The 23,945-nt window shown below is 40.9% G+C and overlaps 1 protein-coding gene and 1 pseudogene across 2 annotated transcripts in view; one reads left to right on the top strand and one right to left on the bottom strand.

The window, feature by feature from the left end:
• Positions 1-16,382, bottom strand: part of EMB (embigin) — a 45,204-nt gene extending 28,822 nt beyond the window's left edge. Inside the window, exons 1-3 of one of the 2 annotated variants that reach the window (XM_046001216.1) lie at positions 16,084-16,382; positions 4,865-4,954; positions 3,389-3,478 (exon numbers count right to left, since the gene is read on the bottom strand). In XM_046001216.1, coding sequence (XP_045857172.1) covers positions 3,389-3,478; positions 4,865-4,954; positions 16,084-16,204 — 301 coding nt within the window. In that variant the 5' untranslated portion in view covers positions 16,205-16,382. The remainder of the gene's footprint in view (positions 1-3,388; positions 3,479-4,864; positions 4,955-16,083) is intronic. The other variant, XM_046001217.1, reaches the window with a different exon arrangement.
• Positions 16,203-23,945, top strand: part of LOC123939290 — a 47,868-nt pseudogene continuing 40,125 nt past the window's right edge.

The following is a 23,945-nucleotide window of genomic DNA, read 5'->3' as shown; positions in this document are numbered from 1 at the left end:
TAGCCAGAGCAGCCTTTAAAGTGTCCTGCCGTAAATGTTTTCTTCCATTTGCTTTCGGGCAGAACCACGGTCATGTTTGTGTTATTTCTCAGCTTGCAAGGCTCCTGTGTGACGCAGGGAATGTAAATTTGCAATCTAAATGCCATTGAGGGCAGGCCTTTGACTTTGAGTACTCAGGGAAGTCTTTGTTTTTGTTTCAGAACAAAGCTAAAACCAGGAAGCCCACTTATCGTGCATGGCCTTGTGCTGATCCACTCTGGTTCCCCACCCCTCCCCACCTCCCAGGTCGAATATTTTTCACCATGTTTATAGCCTTCTGAGGGTTTTCCGTTCCAGTTTTCTGGAAAGATCAGCTTCCTGGGGATTTTCAGTTCCTGCTCCTCTCCTTGCCTAGATTCAAGCCCTCGTTCTTAGATCTGTGACCCTTAGAACTCAAATGCCCTGTCGACAAACACAAGGAAGACTAACATGACTTCAGTTCATAGGCATGTACCTCAGCAGTCTTTTCATCAGGTGTGATGACTGAGAAACATCATACACATTTGAACCTCTTTGAAGTCATTCTAGGGTCTTCTCTGCCTAAAGTGTCTGAGCAGCCAAATGTAAGGGACTCACTATTCTTTTTCATTTTCAGCTAAAAAACGAACAAACAAAAACAAAACAAAAAAAACCCCACTTCTTGTTATCTCTTCCCGAACACCCTCTTCTCAATGTCATGGAACAGGTACCTGGCCCTGGAGTCTGAGAGGTCTTAACACTGACCTCTTGACTGGCAGGCTCTAGGGAGCGTGGCTACATTTCCTGACCTTAACTAGTCCTCCCAAATTTCACTCGATACCTTAATCTGAGTATCTCTTCCCTGAGTGACTGCTTTGTCTAACTCCTTGTCTCACCAGGACCTCATCAGGCCAGCTGCTCACATTTCAACACGGTAAATAAAATTTGTTATTGGGAGAGCCTACCCCAACATTACCAGGATGGTAGCTGCTCACATTTCAACACGGTAAATAAAATTTGTTATTGGGAGAGCCTACCCCAACATTACCAGGATGGTCAAGAGTACTGCCCAGTGGTTTTTTGATTTTAACCTCTTTGGTTAAACTATAACACACTGATTGAGATACCAATCACTGTAATATGCAGAGGCAAAGAAAGAAAAATAAAAGTAACAATAAAGAAATGTTCTAATTGCTGTAATGCAAACAATGAATTTCAAATGCTGACAAAGGGAAACTTAGTTCAGTGATGTAAAAAAAAAAAAAAAGTCCATTATCAACAGAGAAGCCTTAAAACCAGGGATATCAGAAAGGAAAAACAAAAACAAAAGCAAGAAAAAAGAAATCTTTTATTCTTACTCGTCAATTATACTATCACCAATACATTCATTATCTCTGCAAATGCAATTTGCACGTATTTAAAAATAAGGCAATTAAAATACTTTTGTTTTTCATTGTTTCTGAAACTTTTTACACGGTTTCAAAAATAACGTAAGTTCCCTTAAAATAGACATAACTGTTTTAATAATGTTGTTGAAGGAAATGACTAATTGGGCATCAAGAAAGACAGCATATATAATGAATAATAGCATGGCCCCTGGCGCCAGACCGCCTGGATTCAGAACCAAGCTCTGACTTATCACCTGGGCCTTGGTCAGTTCACTTAAGTTCTTTGTGCCTCCTTTTCCTCATTTGCAAATTGCAAACAGTAGTAGTACCGACTGCACAGGGATGTTATGAAGGCTAAATTAAGTTACATTCAGAAATATGAACATTGTATGAAGTCAGTCCCATGTGTCTGTTAAGTAAATAACTAACAACAATTTAAAAACACAAAATAAGTTAACAACCAGGCTTCCATAAATCAAAGGTCATGTTTCCCATCCTCCTAGGCACAGGACCTTGTGTTCCCCCAGTCTCTAGCATCTTTGTTGTTGTGGTTGTTTTATTTAAGATTTTATTTATTTATTTGACAGAGATTGAGAGAGCACAAGCAAAGGGAAAGGCAGGGAGAGGGTAAAGCAGACTCCCTGCTGAGCAGGGAGCCCGATGTGTGGGGCTCAATCCCAGGACCCCGGGATCATGACCTGATCCCGCCTCACCAACTGAGTCACCCAGGTGCCCCTCTAGCATCTTTGGTAAGTAAGCTGCTAAGAGCTGGGCCAATGTCATGCTGGTCCAAAATGTGCAAATAATGTATTATATTTGAGTCTCTCTACAAGAAACATTTCATCTCTAGTTTCTAAAAGGACCTGAGGGAAAGAGAAAACAGTAAGGACAACACAGAAATATATGCAGGGGGATGGGTGAGCTTGGTGGTGGGTATTAAGGAGGGCACAGATTTCATGGAGCATTGGGTGTGGTCCGTAAACAATGAATCTTGGAACACTGAAAAAATAAAATTAAAAAAAAAAAAGTGCATTTCAAGTAAACATTAATATGACCACATGAAAACATTCCATTCATCAAGGAGGTTAAAAATCCTAGAGAGAGCAGTACAAGAAAGCCTATGGTTCCTAGTAAGCATAAACATATCTTCAGATTTAACTTCTATATTTCAGGAAGGCAGTTCCTAAGACCAAACTTGTTGATGCAAAGGCGACCAGAACAACAGCCTACAGGAAAACGCAACCATGTAGGCCACAGTTTGGAAATCCAGTCTTTCACAATGAATGTCAAATCTTTTCTTTTGTCAAATAAAGACAAATTCAGATCTATGGAAACAGAGATTTTATTCAAAAAGTCTATTGCAGTAAGGAAGATGCACCAAACTTTGGATCTGTCTGCAAGCATCTCAAAGTCAAACAGAAAATGCCTTTCTTTTCTGGGGAGGGGTAAGCAGGCTAGCAGGAACTTTTGAGAGGAAATGGGACAAACGAGTGGGGGGAGCAGGAAGCCTGATCACACTGTAGGTAAGCGTTAGTGCTGCTCAGACTTGGGGCAAACTAAAGTTCAGGGGCCTGGGAGGAAGAAAACGCTTGTCTAAGGTTTGATCAAGCTAAGGCAGAAAGTAACTAATAGGTAACTAACGGACGACTACAGACCACTGGTCTCTTCACAGCAGCAAGAATACTGGTTTTAATGGTAGTATTACAATAAAAGAGTAGTCAGGAGTTTAACCTTCCAAACAGGTTAGGTAAATAACCAGCCCCATATCAACTAAAATGTCCACTTTTTCCTCTCTTCTTGGACACTAACCCTTTCTCCCCAGGGTCCTTACTGGGTAGGGAAGGGGTGTGCTGCTGCCAACATTACCTGGATACGCAAAGGATTTGCGAACTTATGTTCTCATATGGATCTCTCTTAAAGCAAAACTTCATCTGACAGAGGAAACCAGTAACTAGAACATGAAAACAGGGTTTCAAAAATTATTTGAAAGGCAACACATTTACCAGTCAGTGAGAGGTTATGACTCTCCAAGAAAAGGTTGGAGTACGTTGTCATCATTACTTCTGGGATGGGTAGACTTGTAAGAGGTGAAGCTGTAAGAAGAAAATGCGATCGCATATTATTATCAACACGAAATGACTGCAAGCTAGCTTGTAACAGCTAAAATGCTATATTATACACGATTAATGAAAAATAAAATTAATTTAAAAAATAACATAGGATTGTTGTCAGTGCTTTTGTTGTTGTTGTTTTTTAAAGATTTTACTTATTTATTTGACAGACAGAGATCACAAGTAGACAGAGAGGCAGGCAGGTTTGGCGCGGGGGGCGGGGGGGGGGGGCAGGCTCCCTGCTGAGCAGAGAGCCTGATGTGGGGCTCGATGCCAGGACCCTGAGATCACGACCTGAGCTGGAGGCAGAGGCTTTAACCCACTGAGCCACCCAGGTGCCCCTGTAAGTGCTTTTTTAAAAAAGGTGTTATTTATTTGACAGAGAGAGCATGACCAAAGGGGAGGGGCAGAGGGAGAAGGGGATGCAGACTCCCTGCTAAGTAGGGAGCCCTACGTGGGGCTTGATCCAAGGACCCCAGGATCACGACCTGAGCTGAAGGCAGATGAGCCACCCAGGTGCCCTGTAATTACTTTTTACAATCTAGAATAAATTCCAAATATAGGAATAGAGACTGAGAACAAACAGGAGTTGTACAAGATAATAAAAAAAGTTTTCTACTCAAAAAAGAGCAGTGCAAACATTCTTTTGGTATCAAATGGGAGATGAAGGAAGTATAGCTTTCATTCGTATGAGAAAGAGAGAAACAGTTCTTAAGACTAAAGGACAGTTAAAGACTGAACAGATGACTGGAGAAAACATGTTATTGATTCTGTAAATGCATTTACAATATCTAAATTCTAATTACACATGTAACATTGTTCCTAAAATAGACAATTACTCTTACTCCTTTAAAAAAATCTATGATTCCTTTTGAACTACTGGAATCGTTCTGTGAAAAAGAAAGCCAAGCTGAGTTTCAGTGCAGAATGCCTTCCTTACTTTTCCATGGTACTTTCACTGACTCACTCGATAGCATCTTTAATTTCCCTGCCTAAAGCTCTTCCGGGGATACACAAATTCCCTCTTCCATGCAGAGAGATCTGAATGGAGGCACCGCAAGAACGGATGAAAACGTAAGTGTATCTGTCAATCAAAATGAATCCTGCCTTCTTCCCAGGTGTCTCTCTTCTAGAGAGTCCTTCTCGGGCTTCCCACGTCTGACCAGCCGCCCCCTCCCAGCACACAGAGTCCACTGCTCTCATTGCGGTGGACTCCCACATACTATGTTCTAATTGTATGAGGTCCTGGTGTGTGTCTCCCACCAGACGGTGAGCAAGGATTAATAATTTATGAGGCAAAATGCAATGGCTTACTTAAAAATAAAAACTTTGGGAGGCACTGTATTATTTGAAAGGCAACACATTTACCAGTCAGTGAGATGTTACGACTCTTCAAGGAAAGGTTAGAATATTTTGTCATCATTACTTCTGGGATGGGTAGGCTTGTAAGAGGTGAAGCTGTAAGAAAAAGAAAATGCGATCGCATATTATTATCAAGACGAAATGATTATAAGCTAGTTTGTAACAGCTAATATGCTGTATTGTATACTATTAGTGAAAAATAATGTTTTCAGGAAGCTCCAAGGAATTAGATCTCATACATTCGCAGGTATTCAGAAATATATTGGGCTATCAAATGTGACCAAATTTCCAACTTTTTCTATGTTCTTTTCTTTACTGAAAAATTTACTACTGATTTACATCAAGTAGTTAAAAAAAATTATTGTCTTATCCTGCCATTTGTAGTTTCTTTATGAGACATACATGAAGGTACTGAAGAATGAGATAAGACTGCCAGGTAAAAGACAGATACAACGAGGCAGAAAGAAGGTGAGTGAACAAAGAGAGACAGAGAGACCACAATAAAGGGCATAAAACGAGGACAGAGAAGAGAAAATGGATACACAGCGAGAGTTTCTGTTGTTTGGTTTTGTGGCTACAGTTACAGACCGGCTCTACCAAACTGACTTTTGGTTCTCCTCTACCTCTTCTCTCACCTTTCCAAAATCTTTATTGAAAAAAAAAAAAAAAAAGTTTCCATTTCCTCCCTTCCACTCTCCTCAAAACTTCCTTTTTTTTTTTTTTTTTTTTTTTGGTACAGTGGCTACTGTTCTTTGTGGGGCATCAGAACTTATCTCCCATAAAAACGACCCCAACTCCATCAAATAAGTCAGAAAAGGGGGAAAGACTTATGACTGTAGTCTTGGCTACATTCTTAAAACTTCTCATTCAGTTTAAGTTAAACCTGAGCCTTTTTTTAATTTCACTTTCCTAATACTCGGCGCAGAAACTTACTCCTAGTGCAAGATTAGATTTCCAGTTCTTTTCTTATGTGTATGAAAAATATTATCAAAGCTGGTGATCACCTTTGTTGCCTCAGCTTGTGCACAGGTTTGAGAACATTGCCTCATAAACAAATCTACCTAGCAGAACCTCACTCTCCATAAGCTGTGTTCCAAAAGCTGGATCACTTCTAAAGCAGCTTTGGAAGGTGGAGGGCACTTTCTCATAAAGTCATCCTTTTAATGAATTTAATATGTAAATCACACCACTCCCTGACAGTGATTATACAAGAAAATATGCCCTGAGTGTCTGACTGGACTATCAAGAATAGAAAACATTTCTTCCACTCACATTTAATATTCATTCATTCATATTCTTTCTGTCTCCACGTCTCTGTCTCTCTCTCTCTCTCTCTCACACACACACACGCACGCACGCACACACAGCTCAAAAGGCTCCTATCAACATTCTTTTTCGGATGAAAAAAATTGTTTTTCCATTCTTAGGCATAGCTCACTTAGAGGTTGTATTTAAGAGGAAATATCTCAGGAAGATGAAAGTAGATGCTATTGACTTACAGATAGGAAGCCAGGAGGGTGGGGTTGGGAAGGAACGAGCTGTTCTAGATCATCCGTTCAGTGACACGTGCAAAACATAAGCTTTGATATCTTTGCTTCCTTGCTAGGGAATCTCCTTTCTTGGCTTAGCCTACTCCAGAGCTTAATGTAATTGTGAGGGTTCTCATCATACTCCTTATCCCTAAAACAAGCCCATAATCCTTTGAGATAGTCTAATATTATTTATTCATATTATTAGTAGTATTAGTCACACTATCAACAGCAATAAGCAAGTGACATAAGCTGAAAAAATGTGTTTTATCCTTCCTATTTTATTTAAATAAATGAATATAGGGAGCACTTGATCCGTGCTTGATGCTGGTAAGGAGCAGGAAGCTGAGCAAACCGGTCCCTACAGGACCACATGGATGATAATAACAGAGATTTAGGCCCCCAATCTGTAATCGAGAGTCACTAAAATTTCAGAGTGCCACCCATTCATAGTATGACCAGAACTAGCCCGTGTATTTTCCAACTTGGCAGGGGAGCAGCAGAGGATGAGGCCTGATTTACATCTTTGAGAGACTCTGGAGGTGGAACAGAGGTGGAGATGATGCCACAGACATAAGCTCAGACGCTGGGGTTATTTTGCCATTTCTCGGTATCAGGCCTGGATGGGAGAGCCTACCTGTATTAGCACAAGAGAAGAGAGGTCTAGACGTGGCTTGGGCAAAATCTAAGCTCACAGGAGCTGATGGAATGGGAGGGGGGAAAAAAGCCAAGCTTCAAGAATGGAGAAGTTTGGGTAGGTCCAGAAGATACGAGCTGTTACAACCCCTTCCCACTGCCTGTCCATAGATTAAGAATACAGACATCCAGAAACCAGCCACCACCTGTACCCTAACTTCGTATCCCCTCTAAAGCATTTTTCTTGATCAGGCTCCAGATTCCACTGAACAAGCCCGAAGTGCAAAAGAACATGTGTAATTCTTGTGGGTTTTGTTTTTTGTTTTTTGGTTTTTTGTTGGGGTTTTTTTTTTTGGTTTTTTTTTTTTTTGCCTCAAGGAAAGTCCCTCCAAAAGGCAATGTACACAAACGTCTTGAGTGGAAAAAGCAGGGCCTTCCACAGAAGGTGCTAGAATAGTAAAAGTGAGAAGTTCTTTCCTTAGCCAAGATTTTTTTTTTTTTAATCAAAGAAGTGGGAACGTAAACCTTATTGCTTTTCGTAGGAGGACAACTGGCAGGAGGCAGAGATTGGTGTTTAAAGGAAATTGGCAGGAGAGTCAGGCAGATGTGGTTTGAATACTTCCCCTAAAGGATTAGGCTGAGTCACAAAAAGAAACACAAAATGGAGAGGCAGGAATTTGGATTCTAATCTAAGTCCTGCCTCTGACTTGTTACTCAGGGTTTCATTTCATGGAAAAAAGAGGGAGGATCAGAAGAGTCTAATACTGAGTGATGGTGCCAAGATCACAGCATACATTCCTCAAGTTGTCACGCTCACTCCTCTCTTAATCATGGTGGGAAACTTTCCACCTGGCCTTCTTTTACAGTTAGTGGCAAAAATGCCACATTAAGAAGTAACATCTAATAGTTTTTCTAAAGATTAAAGATTTTTCTCCCTCTGCAGGGGCAAGGGGCATGCCGGTGTTGCATCAAAGAGCTGAGTAATGACCTAATTTTCACCTATTGTTAGTTTCCGTAAAATAGCAAAATGGTCTCTACTTAAATATCTGTCACGTATTACATTTTAAAATAGACATTGCTAGATGGGCTTATAATTTATGCTATTAATATTTTTAAGAGATAAACATGTTATAATTTCTACTTACAATATTAAGGTAATATTTTTACATATTTAATTCTGGAGCTACATTTTAATTGAAGTAAATTGGGAAGAAAAAAAAGGATAAGTAACACTGGAACACTGCATTGGGTCTTCACATTTGCTTTCCTCTAGATCAGAAAAGTTCAATCACACCTCTGTTTAAGAATAAGCATTTTTGGGGCGCCTGGCTGGCTCAGTTGGTTGAGCATCTGCCTTAGGCTCAGGCCATGATTCCAGGGTCCTGGGATCGAGTCCCACATTGGGCTCCTTGCTCGATGGGAAGCCTGCTTCTCCCTCTCCAACACTCCCTGCTTGTGTTCCCTCTCTCGCTATCTCTCTTTGTCAAATAAACAAACATAAACTTTAAAAAATTTTTTTTCTCTAAATCCCCCCCCCAAACAACTTTATTATATTTTATGATCCTGGAAGGGTCTAGACTTCATGTAGAGAAAGGTGTAAGTAAAAGCTATTATTAGGATAAATATCATTCTCTCTCTTTCTCACTCTCCTCCATATAATGTACTGATTGCTATCAATATGCATAATTACCAATATTTTTAATAAATCTTAATTTTAGCATTCTGACACACAGTCTTATAAATGTACAGCCCAACACTATAGCCTAGGAATGGATAATGCATACTATTTATAGAACAAAGGTTTGGAATTCAGAATGTATTTCCTCATGGAAGCAGTGCTATATATAACCCCAAGATCCCATGCCAAATTGTAAAGGCCACTTAAGCCATGATATGGCTAAACTATAGCATTAAAATATCTAATTACCAATATTTCTAATAAACAGTGCTTTTAGAGTTCTACTTCTGGAAGCTAGGAATACAGTATTCTTATCCCGTCTGTAATGGCAATAGTAGAAAGAAGAGAAGGGGAGAATAAGGCTATATTGATTCCCAGATACTATAATCCACAGAGAGTTTGTCAAGAAAAGAAGGTTTGGTAAGAAAATAAATTCCTGATGGGGACATTTTAGAAGTCAGTCTTCTAAGTCAGGGACAGTTAAAAAAAAAACAAACAGGAAGCCCATATCTTTTCTCCATAGAATGAGAACCACCGGGCAAAAAGGCCATTTTTAGGGGTGCCTGGATGGCTCAGTCGGTTAAGCATCTCTTGATTCCAGCTCAGGTTATGATCTCAGGGTTGTGAGGGTGAGCCCTGCAATGGGCTCTGCGCTGGGCATGGAGGCTGCTGAACATTCTCCTTCTCCTTCGGCCCCTCCCCCACTCCACTTGCACACATTCACACACACACTCTCTCTCTCTTTAAAAAAAAGGGCCATTTTTAGACCAACAATGAAAAAACCTGAAGAACAATTAAAAAGCCTAATAGCAAGAACAGTGCGCACTTTTCCAAAGCCTTGTAAAACTGGTTTTAAACCTTGGTCATACTGAAATATAAACAAATTGATCTTTCCTTTGAAAACGGATTATTGCAATAAAATACACGTCAAAAGGCAGCATTAAAAACTCTTGTTTCAGACTACTTCTAAACGGTCATTAAAATATGTTAACAGTGAATCTTAGACCAAATAAAACACTTAAGAAATAAAACAACAGAAGTCTGACTAGCATTCCTGTTCTAATGACTGTGGGTTTCTCCAGTGTTCCACCATTAGATTTTTCTTTGATAAGACCTAGATTCTGTTCAGTGGTTCTCAACTGGAGCTGACTTTTGCCCTCCACGGGACATGTAGCAATGTCTGGAGACATGTGGACACCACAACTTGGAGGAGGTTACTACTTGTATCTAATAGGTTACAGTAGTTTCCTAGGGCTGCCAGAAAAAAATTGCCAGAAACATGGCAGCTTAAAACATCAGTCTATTCTCTCATAGTTCTGGAGACTGGAAGCCTGAAATCAAGGTGCAGGGCTTTGCCCTCCCCCCCCCGGAGGCTCTAGGGAAGAAAACCTCCCTGCCTCTTTCTAGCTTTTGGGGGTGGCCAGCAATCCTTGGCATTCCTTGACTCGTACCAGCCTCACTCCCATCTCTGGCTCCATCTCACAGCCATCTTCCCTCTGAGTATGTCTGTGTCCCTATCCAAATCTCCCTCTGGTTTCTTTCATAAAGACCACAGTCATTGGGTTAAAGGTCTACCCTAATCTAGTATGACCTCATGCTAACTTGATTACATCTGCAAAGACGTTACTCTCAAATAATCAGTTTCGTGGGTACAGTCAGGACTTGAACACGACTTTTTTGGAGACACAACTCACCCACAACACAGGAGAGGCCAGAGCTGCTGCTAAGCATTCTGTAATGACAATGCCCCACAACAGAGAATTATCCAGCCCCAAATGTCAATAATGCCAAGGCTGAGAAACCCTGATTTCACAGCAGGAATATCCTCAACTCTGATTCTTCAAAGGGATGTTTTTTAATAATCTTCAAACGGCCCTGTGGCCCTGAGGTCCTTTTGATGTATTTTACGTGTAGATATTTTAAAGCAAGAACATTTCTTACCACCCTTTTTGGCCAACCCCACTCTTGCCAGGAGCCTATTTTGAGGACCTTTTATGGAGGCACTAAGTGCTACATGGAGTTTTAAAATGCAAACCAGGAAATCTGTTGTAGCTATTAGCTATCTCCAGACTCTTGGCTACATTCTGAAAGCACTTTGGGCTTCAAGATCAATCAAATGAGATATCTAAATTCCCTTTCAGGATCTCAGAACTATGTCATTATAAGGCTATAAAATGATTCTATCTTGGGAGTAGAGATACATTAGTAATGATATAATCACAACTTTAAAACTTGCAGAAAAATGTTATTTTCAATTAAAAGAATAACATCAGTTTCAAAGATAACATCCATTATTTCTACACTGACAACATATTATTTGAGATAGTTTATTATGCGTGAAGAGTGACTATGTTTTATTAGGAGAAGGGGGTTTTATTTTTAATAAAATGTTTTGAAGTTTTTTTCTTTCTTTTTTTTCAAGATTTTATTTTAAGTAATCTCTACACCCAACATGGGTTGTGAACTCACAACCTCGAGATCAAGAGTCATAGGCTCCACTGACTGAGCCACCCAGGTTTTTTTCTTCTACATCACTGTGTGTCCCAGGTGTTTATTTCTACAATTCACATTATATTATGAAATACGGGAAACCAATGATACAAAAGTAATTTCAAAAGAGGACAGTCCAGGACAAACAGCCTCCACACTCATAATCTGTTTGAGGACAACTACTCCTTTGGAAAATTGTACTTAATTACATAAACTGATGACAGTTTCTCAACTCTCATTATGGCCTAATGTCTATGCTAAGGAAAGCTTTCTCAGAAAGAGGTGAAATTCTTTTTGCTCCTTTTCAAAAGATCTCAGACAAAAGGGTTGAGTACAGAATAAAGAATTCTTTCCCCAACCACCTGAGAATCCGCTGCTGACCTGAAGATTCATCCCCTTTTGAACATGACTGCGCATTCCCAGAAAGGACCTACCCCCACTCCACTTCATCCCCACACGGCCATCAGAGTTGGGAAATTGACATTGATGTATTACCATCTCATCCCGCACCTCATCAAGGTTTCATCAAAAGTCCTGTAGATGTATTTTTCAGCCAAAGGTTGTAGTTCAGAATTACATGCTGCCCTCACCTGCCATGTCCCCTCTATTCTCCTTCACTGTCTCTCAGCTCTAGCCATTCTTGATTCTTACAACCAGTAGAGTTCCAGTATGGTTATGTTGTAATGTAACTAGATTTGGCAAATACATCACAGAGGGGATGTTGTGCTCTCTCACTGCATCCTATCAGATGGCCCATTTCTCTTCCTCTCTTTGCTGATGGATTTTACTTTGATCATTTGTTTACAGCACTGTCTGCCAGGCTTCTCCACAATAAAGACGAATTTCTTTTCTTTTTCTCTTTTCATGAATACTACTTTATGCATTTTGTGGGAACTTACTTTAAAACTATGTAGTATCTTGTGTCTCATCAAAGTTTCAATTGATTCATTTAATTAATTTATATCGGTATGTACTCATGAATACCTGTATTATTCAATGGGCATTATTCAGTGGCTACTAATGGATACAAGTCCATTAGCATTATTATTTATGTTGATGCTCAATTTGTCCCAGATCTGTCCAGTGGGAGCCCACTGGCTCTTGTATCCTTCTGACATGGCCCATCATTCTTTGAGCACTTCACTGCTCTCTGGCACAAGAGGTTCTGGGCTTGTCTTATCTTTTCTCCTCCCTATTCATAAAATCAGTCACTTCTCCAAGAAGTCCTAGTTCCACTAGTAAAGAATGGTATGTAGATCAAGATCTGACTCACCATTATTGGGAAATCATTTCTCCACTTCAGTGGGCAGAGTAATACGTACCTGTATATTCACACATACACATATATATAAAAATATATGTGATATATATGCACAATACATATATTTACACATATACACATTTATGTCTATGCATCTGTTATATAGATAAAGAAATGAAAGACAGATCATGACAGATCTGAAGTCATGAATTTATGCCAATGCTGTCAGTTGCAATCCAACACCACAAGCTTCACTCTGGTTTTCCCCCTTTCTATAGTTCCTTCTTCTCTAGAGAAAAACCCAGATCCTGTTACCCTTACTAGCTTTACTTACTTGCTCAGTCTCCCTGTATGAAACTAATCTCCTATTGCCACTGCCACTCTTAACTCCAAAGAAATGTCTTCCACACCACTCAACTCCGACATCCTCCACTACTTGCCCTCTGCATGCTTAACCTACACCCCCGGATCAGGATCAGACACCACAATGTCGGGCTGTCCCTGCGTAGAAACCCCTGTCACTCTGCTCAGCTCTGATGCCTATGTAGGACCCCTCTCTGCAGGAGGACCCACCTCCCAGCCTGTGCTCAGGCTCTAGGACTTTACATGGAGTCACTCCCCTACCTAGATGCCCTCCAGACTTGGCTCAGCCTCTAATTCTCTGACCTGGGACCCCTCTGGCTTCCTCCAGCAAGGGAGGTTGCCTCCTAGCATTCCCCAACTGAATGAGTATAAGACCCATTCCCATAAGGAAGAGAGGGAGATGGCGACAAAAGGTCGGAACAAAAGAACAGGAAGAAGAAAAGGCAGTTGAACTAATTCTTAACAAATGTTTATATAATTTTACATGTGATGATAATTTAAGGTCACAATTTTAATGCATCAGATACAACTCCATTAAAGATGAGGTAAGATAAGGTTATCGTTAATCTGTTCCTTCAAACAATTTAAATGACTCGAAACTGCTAAAACACTGCTGAAGTTTTCTATTAGACACAGACTAACACAATGTCAAGAGCATGTAGGTGCTTGAATAACATTTGTTCTCAAAATATTTATTGCTAGGCAGTTGCTGTGTATGTATGTATGTGGGCTGGGGAGTGTCTCTAGAAAGGAAGGTGGTTGATCAAGAGAGTATATAAGCAATGTCCTCCAGAAGCTAACAACGATCGTTTCAAATGACTCCCCTGCAGACACATTTTTCAAAAGATAAATGACCACTTCCCTCAATTTTCTACTTAAAAGTAATAATAAAGAGGTTTAAATAGTCCCATTTATCTAATATTTGCTTTTATAAAGCTACTTTACCTTTCTTATTTATTTGAAACAGCTTAAAAGAATTAAGGTGAGTCCCTGTGCCAAACTTTATTCTAGAACTCCAAGTATGTTAGCATGTCCTTCGGCTTCAGTCAAGCATTTAGATCCATACACCGTGCCCTGTCAGTGGTTCCAAACTTTCACAGACATACCCAGTTATCTCACAGAGACAACTGAGTATTGTGTTTAAGAAAACAGGCATTGGAGGGGGCGCCTGGCTGTCTCAGTCAGTAGAGCAAACAACCCTTTATCTCAGGGTCATGAGTTCAAGCCCCCTATTGCGTTCAGAGCTTACCTAAAAACAAAACAAAAAAATAAATAAAGAAAGAAAACAGGCTTTGGGAGTCAGAGTGAACAATGCTAAGTTTCCTGCTCTACTACTTAAGTAGTTATATACACTTGGGCAATCACTTAATCTCCCTAAATTCCAATGTCCTCATCTGAAAGTCAGGGACAACAAAAACTAACTCATAAGGTTATACACTGCACAGTGCAATGCCTGGCACATAGTTGTTATATAGTAAATATGATCAATTATAACCATTTTTATTATTAAATTTTGACCCAAAGTCTTAGGTTTACAGAAAACCTATTTCCAAGTTAGTTCAATGCACCCAGATAAAAAATACCCAGTAAACTTCATAACAGCCCTTAGCAAAGAAGAAACAGAATCTCACAGAGATCCATACAGAGTCTATAAAATGAGATAAGGTTGCTTCACTTTTTTTATTTTATTTCTTTTTCTTTTTTTTCTTCGCCACAGTTTTTAATTCTGCCTTACAATAGATGCTAACTTAATACCTTTCATACGACATATCATTCTACAATTTTAACTTAAGTGGAGCTAAAAGGTCAGATTGACACTATACACACACACAAACTCACCGTACCTACATATATCAACCCATTTATTTACAACTTTGTTAATTTATTCCACTTCCATTTGTTTCCTACTCTTTTCTCTTTAGAAGTCTGCTCTGAATGTCAGTTTAATCCTGACTCCCTGCTACCAACAGTATAAATATTCACCCAATAGTGCACACTCTAGGCCATTATGATTTTATAGCATGGTATTTAACCTGCTTAGGATCACGTGATTAAAATCACAAGGGAACCTTAAAAAATACCTGATGTCCAGGCTAAATCCCAGGCCAACTGAATCAAAAACTTTGAGGGCAGGATCCAGCTATCAGTTGTTAAAGCTCCCAGTTAATTCCAACATAGAGCCTCATGGAGAACCCCAGTTCTAGAACTGACCCAGAATGCAATGGTCCTCAAAGCTGCAACAGTCTTAAGTAAAAGAGGAACGAGTCTAGGAATAGCCCCAAGCAGAAAAGTCCTTGACCATTCTTTTTAAGTCCCATGAATGAAAAAGAGTATGTCCCCTTCCTTCCTAGGGGACATTCCTAAAGGTATGTCCCCCTAGAAAGGGTGTCAAGGAAATTTAGGAACTGAATCCAAAATGTTTGTCCAAGTTGTTAACAACTAGGCCTTTTAAAGGACAGTTGTAAAAACTGAATAATCCTATCCTTGATTATCTTACCATCTTTATGTTACAAAAAGTCTACATGCTGTAAATTTATAAAAGTGAATTCCTATGAAAGTTAGAAAATCTCATATAGAGTATCTTAATTGTAGTTGCCGATAGGCACTCTTTGCTAACCTGATTGGCAGTCTACTGTCCTAATTAGCTGCTAACACATTGAAAATGCTAACACAAAAAAACTGCATTAGAAGGTAGTTTGGATGAAATACTTTCAACACAAGAAGTCATTACAAGCAGGTGAAGCTAAAATGTCAAACTTGGTGTTGGTTTTCGTAATGTTTTGCACATCCTCAAAGCCAACCCACCTGCCAAGCAGGGAGGTGATATTTAAACCTACTATCGGTTCCAGCGAAGGGAGGTGGCCTCGGGGAACGTGGCTTTCAGAAGTCCTGCCGCTTTTGCAGAAACCCAGGCGCTACCTTGCTCCTGCCCGCATCCGCACACCCTGCCGCACTCGTCCTGGGAACACCCAGACACTGCCCTACTACTAACGCCCCCGACTCGCGGGACGCTCTTCCTTCCAGACTCCATCCCTTTCGCGGAGAAGCCCCCTCCGCGGCAGTCTCCTCATCTAGCTTAGACAACCCAAGCCCGGGCCATGGGAAGAGGCGGCCGCCGCTCGCCACCCGCCGTCGCCAGCATCCCCGCGCCGCTCCTCGCCACCCCTGCCCCGGCGCGTCCGCCAAACCCTCAGCCTCACCGGCGCACGGCCTCGCGCACCGCTTCCTGCTCACCCTCCCCCGTAACCCGGCCCCGCAGCCTTCGCACCTGTAGTGTTGCGGTCCGCCCAGCTCCGGCGCTCGCCGGCGAGGAGGCACAGGAGGAGCAGCGGCAGCCGCAGCGCGGGCGGCGGCCCCCGGAGCCCCCGCAGGCCGGGTAGGGCGCGCATGGTGCCGGCAGGTCAGCCGCGGTCCTCGCGCACCGCCGTCGGTGGCCGAAGTTTCTGCGCACACTCGCCGGTGGCCCGGTGTCTGCTGCCGGTCCCGGGGGCGGGACACGCGACAGAAGACAGAGTGGGAGGGGCCCGACCGCCCTGCCCTCCTCCCCTGAGACGCTCTCCCTGCGCCCGAAGCCGACCCCGGACTGCGCCCGGTCCCCCATCAATTATGCAGCTCGGCGGCCGCAGCGGGCGTGTCCGGATGTGCAGGAGCCACCTCCGCGCTGCATCCTCTCCTGCCTCCTCCCTCCTGGCTCCCTCAGGTCTGGGCGGGAGCTTGCTAAGGACGCGGCAGGTGATGTCTAGCTGGTCTCCTGCAGGACAGCTTGAAACTCCTAATGGGTGTATATGTATATATAATCTACAGACTATCCTTTACAGTTAGTTCGTCTGAGGCACGGTGCACTTACTTACTTTGATGGGACAGATGAGAGGATGGAGAACACTTTTCTGGTCCCCCCGCCCCGCCCCCGACATCCCTGGGTTATTAAAGAGATTAATGCTTTGCGCCGGTGGAAGGCGCTATCCAGCTGCCCTGCCTCCTGGACGACTCTTTCTCTGCTCTCCGTACCAAACACTCACACCTTCCCCACCAGTCTCTGAAGGCTTAGCCGGTTCTCTCTAGATGAAGGTTTCGGAGTCCCAAGGCTCCACAGTGTGTTTTTCTTTTCCTATTGTTTGCTTAGAGTAACAGCTTTTAAGGAGCCACCTAGAGGTCAGGAAACAAAAACTACCGAAAGTAGATACTGTGTAAAGGGCACAAGCCTGTTGACCTTCATCAGACTGGAGCACTGTTTAAGATAATGCTACCTCCTAGGGGCGCCTGGGTGGCTCAGTGGGTTAAAGCCTCTGCCTTCCGCTCAGGTCATGATCTCGGGGTCCTGGGATCCAGCCCCGCAAAAGGCTCTCTGCTCAGCGGGGAGCCTGCTTCCCTTCCTCTCTCTTTGCCTGCCTCTCTCTGCCTACTTGTGATCTCTGTCAAATAAATAAAATCTTAAAAAAAAAAAAAAAAAAGATAATGCTATCTCCTACCCCGCAAGGCTGTAGCTTGGAATTTTCTGTGCTCCGGACCAAATAAAACTAAAAACTATCGGAGAGGGGAGGAGAAATCTACGTTCTAACGTAAAAGAACAGTTAAGATCTGATGATTCTCCAGGGTGTTAAAAAACATTAAAAGATTTTTTTAAAGCAGTTCTCATAAGTCTTGTTCCCTCTTCCTTTGTTTTTAGAATGCCAGGTTTGATATTCATAAATTCATTACATATCAGTGTCAAAAAAAAAAAAAAAAGATTGAGGGGCGCCTGAGTGGCTCATTTTGTTAAGCAGCTGCCTTCTGCTCAGATCATTATCAGGCCGTCCTGGGATAGAGCCCTGCATCAGGTTCTCTGCTTAGCAGGGGAGTCCACTTCTCCCTCTCCCTCTCCCTCTCTCCCCTTCCTCTCCCTGCCCTCCCCCCGTGCACGCTCTCTCTCTCTCTTTTAAATAAATAAAATCTTAAAAAGAAAAAAAAAGATTGAAAGATCATGTCAGACACAAACTTTGAAAACTGAAGTGCTAAACAAGAGCTATGCTTACTTCACAGCGGAATGGTTCATTTTTAATTGGTAGGTATTACCAAAATATGCCTGTTTTCCAGTTTAATATTATACAGGGAAAATTTCAGAGGCATATAGATTATTTAGGTTGGTGTTAAGAGAATATGAGTAATAAAGTCCATTAAGCATAGTAATACCTAATTAATATTAAATATCTGCCAAATGTCAGGCACTGGGTTCAGAAGAGGTTGCACATACCACGAGAAGTATGTACGTGCACACACACACACACACACACACACACACACATCTACAGAACTATTAATCTATGAACTACAAATCTCAGGAAAACCTCTTCTCAGTGAGCAAATTATGGTTAGGAATAAAGCCTTATAAGAAACCCTGTAGGACTAACATTTTCCATCATGACTCTCTTAAGCCCTTGACCAGACTTGCTAAACTCATATTACCTGATGGTTGCTAAATCACACCCCTGTCTTTCTGTCCTGCATCCTGTCTCAGGATTGACTACAATCATTTGTCTATACCTTTGGAGTTTTTACAGTGAGCTCTTCTCCAAACAAGCTGAACATTGACTGACCTTCCCCGGTTGGTCCTATTAGCTCAAATTCACTACTTCAAATGAGTTGATCTCATTCAAAGAAAGATCATCTTCTCAGTTGAATCAATGTGTGCATGAATTAGGGAAAAGTGACTTGCCCAAGCTGAGGCTAATTCCCACAGTCACTTTGGTTGTTACAGCGAAATAAATTGAGAAAGAAATATAGTGCTTGGTTTGCTAAGCATTTTGACACCTTTCCCCATTGTTAACTGTTTTATTTTTAGAGTTAATGTTTTTGTTCTTATCCTAACTTCACTTCATTTTTTTCAAATGTTCTATATTCTTTAAAACCAGCTTATATGACACCTTCCTTGTATGGCTTTTTCTGACCTTTCTAATCCAAACCGACCATTCTTTGCATGATGAGTTAAATATGGCCACGAATACATTGACACTATCCTCATCATGGGAAAAAGGGTCCTGTGGTTCCCTTCTTCAAGCTGGGTGGTCTCCCTGACCTCCCTGACCTATCAAATATTGCAACAGTAACATTGTGAGAGTTTCCTGAACCAAGCCACAAGAGCATCCACTTCCTTCCTCTCTGTCCTTAAAAGACAGCTGCTAGGAGAGAAGTATGACTACCTTGAGAGCAACATGCTGTGAGAAGCCCAAACCACACAGAGACAACAGTGAGATGATACATGGAGAGGCCAAAGGGCAGCAAGGTGCTAGATCTGTGCATCTCAAAGCCTCAGGCAAGGCCAGCCCCCAGCTGAGTACCACGCAGTGATCCCAGTTGATACTTCTTGAGGAATTGCCCAGCTGAGCCCTGCCTGAACTCCTGGCCAACAAACACTGTTGTTTTCAACCCACTAAATTTTAGGGTAACTTGTGTCACCACACTAAATGATCCAAACACTGTCCTCTGAACGCATACTGTCCCTACAGTTAATCTGACAACTAATAACTTATAGCCTTGTGACTTGATCTTCATTGTTGGCTTCAAGTTACATTTAAATATTTTATCAGTATTCAGCTTGTTATGTGATTGTATCTTCTTTCCCAATTCCATTACAACTCTTTTTGATACCTCAAAATAGTTCCACAAGTCTTTGTATTACCTGCAGTATCTTAAAATAAATAGTACTTCTTATGCGCTCTCTTTTTTACCTATTAGAGAATCAGTTAGGAAATACATTTTTTCTTTTTTTTCCCCTAAAACTTGTGTTTGGTGGAATAATGCTATAAAATTATTATTTTTATTTTCTTTTAGGATATAAGCCGTTGTTGAGTGAGAAATGTGTGACAGCGTACTAGAAAGGTGTGAAATGAGAATGGGAATGTGGATGTGGGTTACCTCTTATAGAAGGCAATATTTAATTTTTAAAAATTAATATTGAAGAAAACATTACATCAAACAGTAATAGATGAAAGGACGTGTTTCACTATATTAATGCCAACAAATCAAAATGTCTATCTTTGTCAATCTGACAGTTGACAAACAGCATGCATTTACAGTTTAACTTATATTTGTTTTATTGTAATTTGGGGTGAGCTTTTTTAAGATGTGAAAATATCATGTCCAAATGTTGTTGCAAACAACAAAATCCAGTCTGGCTAGTTTAAGCAGAAAAATAAGCACTTAAAGTTTATTAGGTACTACTTGGGATTGTTGAAAAAACAGACTTGGGGCGCCTGGGTGGCTCAGTGGGTTAAAGCCTCTGCCTTCGTCTCAGGTCATGATCCCAGGGTCCTGGGATCGAGCCCTGCATCTGGCTTTCTGCTCATCAGGGAGCCTGCTTCCCTTCCTCTCTCTCTGCCTGCCTCTCTGCCTACTCGTGATTTCTGTCTGTCAAATAAATACATAAAATCTTTCAAAAAAAAAAAAAGAAAAGAAAAAACAGACTCAAGGATAAACTTTCAGGAGCACCAGGATTCACGCAGTAAACTCACCAAATATCGATACCACGGATGTCTCCACCACCAAACAGGAGATGCTGGGGACTCCATACCCTATTTCTTCTACTCCTGAGGCCATCTGTGGGTCAGCAACTGGCCCTTGCAATGCCCACTGCTACGTTCACCAACCAAATGGGAGTGCTGCTGTGCTCCTCTGCTCCTCTTGGAATCATTCACCCTCCCCTGGGAGTGTCCAAGGCCAGAGTGCATGCCTGACTGCTAGCTTCAAGACAGGCTGAGTGTTTGAGCTCTGACCTCAATGGGAGAAGGCAGGATTCCTAATGTGAAAATCTCCCCAAATATAGAAATGTTTTCAAAATATGACAAGATGCCCTGAATACCCACTCCAGTCCTCCCCACTACGACAGGCAACATTTCTTCATACTTATTCTTTGAAACAAAAGCAGATGCTCCCCAACTTAATACATGAGGTACTCACTTCAAATGTGGACACCCCATTCAACCCAGAAACAGGCCTGTCTCATTAGAAGGGGAAGCTGGATCCCTGCTTTTACAGATGTCCATTCCAAGGTTCTGGGACAGGAACTAGTAGTATGTTCATTTCACATATGTTTTTGTAAAATGTGCTAAAGTAAACATTTATTTAACTGGAATTATTTAATATGACCATGTATTTCTGCTCCAGCTGCTCTTGCATCCCACTTTCCCACATGTCAGATGGCATGCTGTGAACGTTTTGGGGATCCTGTTAAGAGGAAGTTGAGGTAAGAACACATTTCATAGGGATTTATTATAATATAGTTTTGCATTTTGTAGTCCCTTTGGTATAAGCAATAAGTTATTGCTGGTCACCCAATCAGAAATGGCTTAAAGGGCATACAGAACTTTTGCTGTGTGACCCAACCAGCCCTATGACTGAATCAGCTCTCTGGGCATCCCAACTTAAAGGTGAAGAATCAGAGACCAAATCCCGATACACTATGCATGGTCACTTGGCACCAGAAGTAAGTCAATAGAGAGGGAGAAGGATCCCATTGCCAGATCAAAGGTGTAATGGACTGAATTCTATCCCCCGTACCCACCCAATTCATATATTGAAGCTCTAACCCTTAGTAGCTTAGATTGTAACTGTGTTTGGAGATAAACCTGTAAAGAGGTAATTAAGGTAAATGAAGTCATATGAGTAGGCATGGGATCTAATACGACCAGACTTGGACCTAATCCAATATTGCACCCTTATAAGAAGAAGAGGGCACCTGGGTCTTTCAGTTGGTTAAGTATCCAACTCTTGAACTCAGCTCAGGTTTTGATCTCAAGGTCATGAGTTTAAACCCCATGTTGGAATCCACCCTGGGCATGGACCTTATGCTAAAAAAAAAAAAAAGAAAAAGAAAGGAAGAGACATCATAGTCAGTAAACACACACACACACACACACACACACACACACACAGAGAGAGAGAGAGAGAGAGAGAGAGAGAGAAAGAGAGAGAGAGAAAGAAAAGGCTATGTGAGGACATAAGGACATAAATTGATGGCAGCCATCTGCAGGCCAAGGAAAGAGACCTCAGGAGAATCCAAACCTACTTCCATCATTTGTCACTGTCTACTTAGTTTTTGGTAATAACTTTTCCCAGTATGCTTTTTGTCTTGTGACTTTATCACCAAAAGTTATTTGTTATGTAGTCAAATTAACCAGTATTTTTAGAAAACGACCATGTTTTTGTCATACCTAGAAGAGCCTTCATTGTTTAAAGAAAAAAATAGTCATCCTAAGTTTTCTTCCAGTCTTTTTTGCTTACTCTTTTTTATGTTTGCAATTCATGTTAATATAAACGTTAATCTCTACAAATGTAAATTTATTATTTAAATTTATGGTAATAATTATGACTTATCTTCCTGTCATCTTCAGTCACCTTTTATTTTAGAATTTTATGTCATGTCTGATTTTTGGCAATAAACTAACCAGTCATTTAAATAAATTGTTCATGGGCGCCTGGGTGGCTCAGTGGGTTAAAGCCTCTGCCTTCTGCTCAGGTCATGATCCCAGGGTCCTGGGATGGAGCCCCATGTCAGGTTCTCTGCTCCACAGGAAGACTGCTTCCTCTTCTCCCTCCCTCTCTCTCTCTCTCTCTCTCTCTCTCTGCCTGCCTCTCTGCCTACTTGTGATCTCTGTCTGTCAAATAAATAAATTAAATATTTGAAAAATAAATAAATAAATAGTTCGTTTATTATTTGTTTAATTTTGCTGACTGTTTCTCATATTTCAAGTTATGTCAGAGAAGTGACAATGTTTAGTTAAGATTATGGGGAGGAGTGGCTAACCAAACACATGAATAAGAATGGATATTAAATAATCTGAATATGCCCAATAATCTGAATATTTGTAAAGATTTCATGCTGGACTGTATCTTAAGAGCTCCAGCTCATGTTCACATTTTGGAGTTGAAGCAATTTATAGAAGGCAAAATCAAGATGTCAAAACACTGATCCCTAAAATTTTACCTCAACATTTCCAATGTGGGGAGGAGGGCAGATGGTGAAAGAGAACATTTTTCACTATAAATGACTTGTTTCAATTTATATCCGAATATTTGACTTTATGCACAGAGTTTTATCTCAGAATAGAACCAACATATTATTTCCCATAACATTTTAATTGTTTTCTTATTTTTTTTTAAAATAAGAATTAAAATTAAGTTAGATAAAGCTAATTCATCTCTACAACTAGATACTTGGCTATTTGTAGTGATGTCTTTGTTTTTCATTAAACGGTTGCAGAGAAGGCATACTCTATTTTAGGATCAGCAACATGTTAGGTGTTCTATAAATGTCTTTTTGAAGATGGGTGAAATCAATAAGCAGTAATTCTAGGTTTGGCTTCTGATACAAAGCAGCTTTATGTGCATTCTGGAAGATTAATCGTTGCTCAGGAGAGTTAATAAATACAGGTTTTTGCTTGTTAAGAAACTTTTGACCAAAAGGGAAAGGCAGAAGGTTTAGTTCTTCTCAGTGTAGAAAATGAGCAAAAATGGGGGTGTCTGGGTGGTTCAGTGGGTTAAGCCTCTGCCTTCAGCTCAGGTCATGATCTCAGGGTCCTGGGATAAAGCTGCACATTGGGCTCTCTGCTCAGCAGGGAGTCTGCTTCCTCCTCTCTCTCTGCCTACTTGTGATCTCTCTCTCTCTGTCAAATAAATAAATAAAATCTTTTTTTTTAAAAAGGAAAATCAGCAAAAATGGAGATAGTATATGAAAAAGAGAAACCTCTGTGTGTGGATGAGACAGGCTTGCTGATTTTTACTAGTTAAAAGAATATTTATTTGAAGGCAGTGGTTTTGAGTCACAGCACTACCATTTCATCTTTTTGTGAATTTAGAAATAGTCACCACTCCAAAGTTCGGTTTCCTTTCCTATAAAACAGGGAAATAGTACATATCTGCCAATGTTGTAAAGAAAAAATATTTTGGCACTATTGCAAACTATAAAACAAAATATGTGGATGTTTGTTGTAATGATTTTGTTTTTATTACCACTATTGTTATAGATTGCACAATAGTGGTATTTTTTTTTCTTGAGGTAATTTTGTGCAAAATGCATCCAGTTTGGAGCTGTGCCTTGTGCACTGGAGCTTGGAATAAACGCTACCAAGTCACTGTAATGGATTAAGGAACAGATTT

Source organism: Meles meles, chromosome 3, assembly GCF_922984935.1.
Source record: "Meles meles chromosome 3, mMelMel3.1 paternal haplotype, whole genome shotgun sequence".
NCBI classification, from domain to species: Eukaryota; Metazoa; Chordata; class Mammalia; order Carnivora; family Mustelidae; genus Meles; species Meles meles.
Note: the sequence above shows the minus strand (reverse complement) of the source record. Positions and strands in the feature narration are given on the sequence as shown.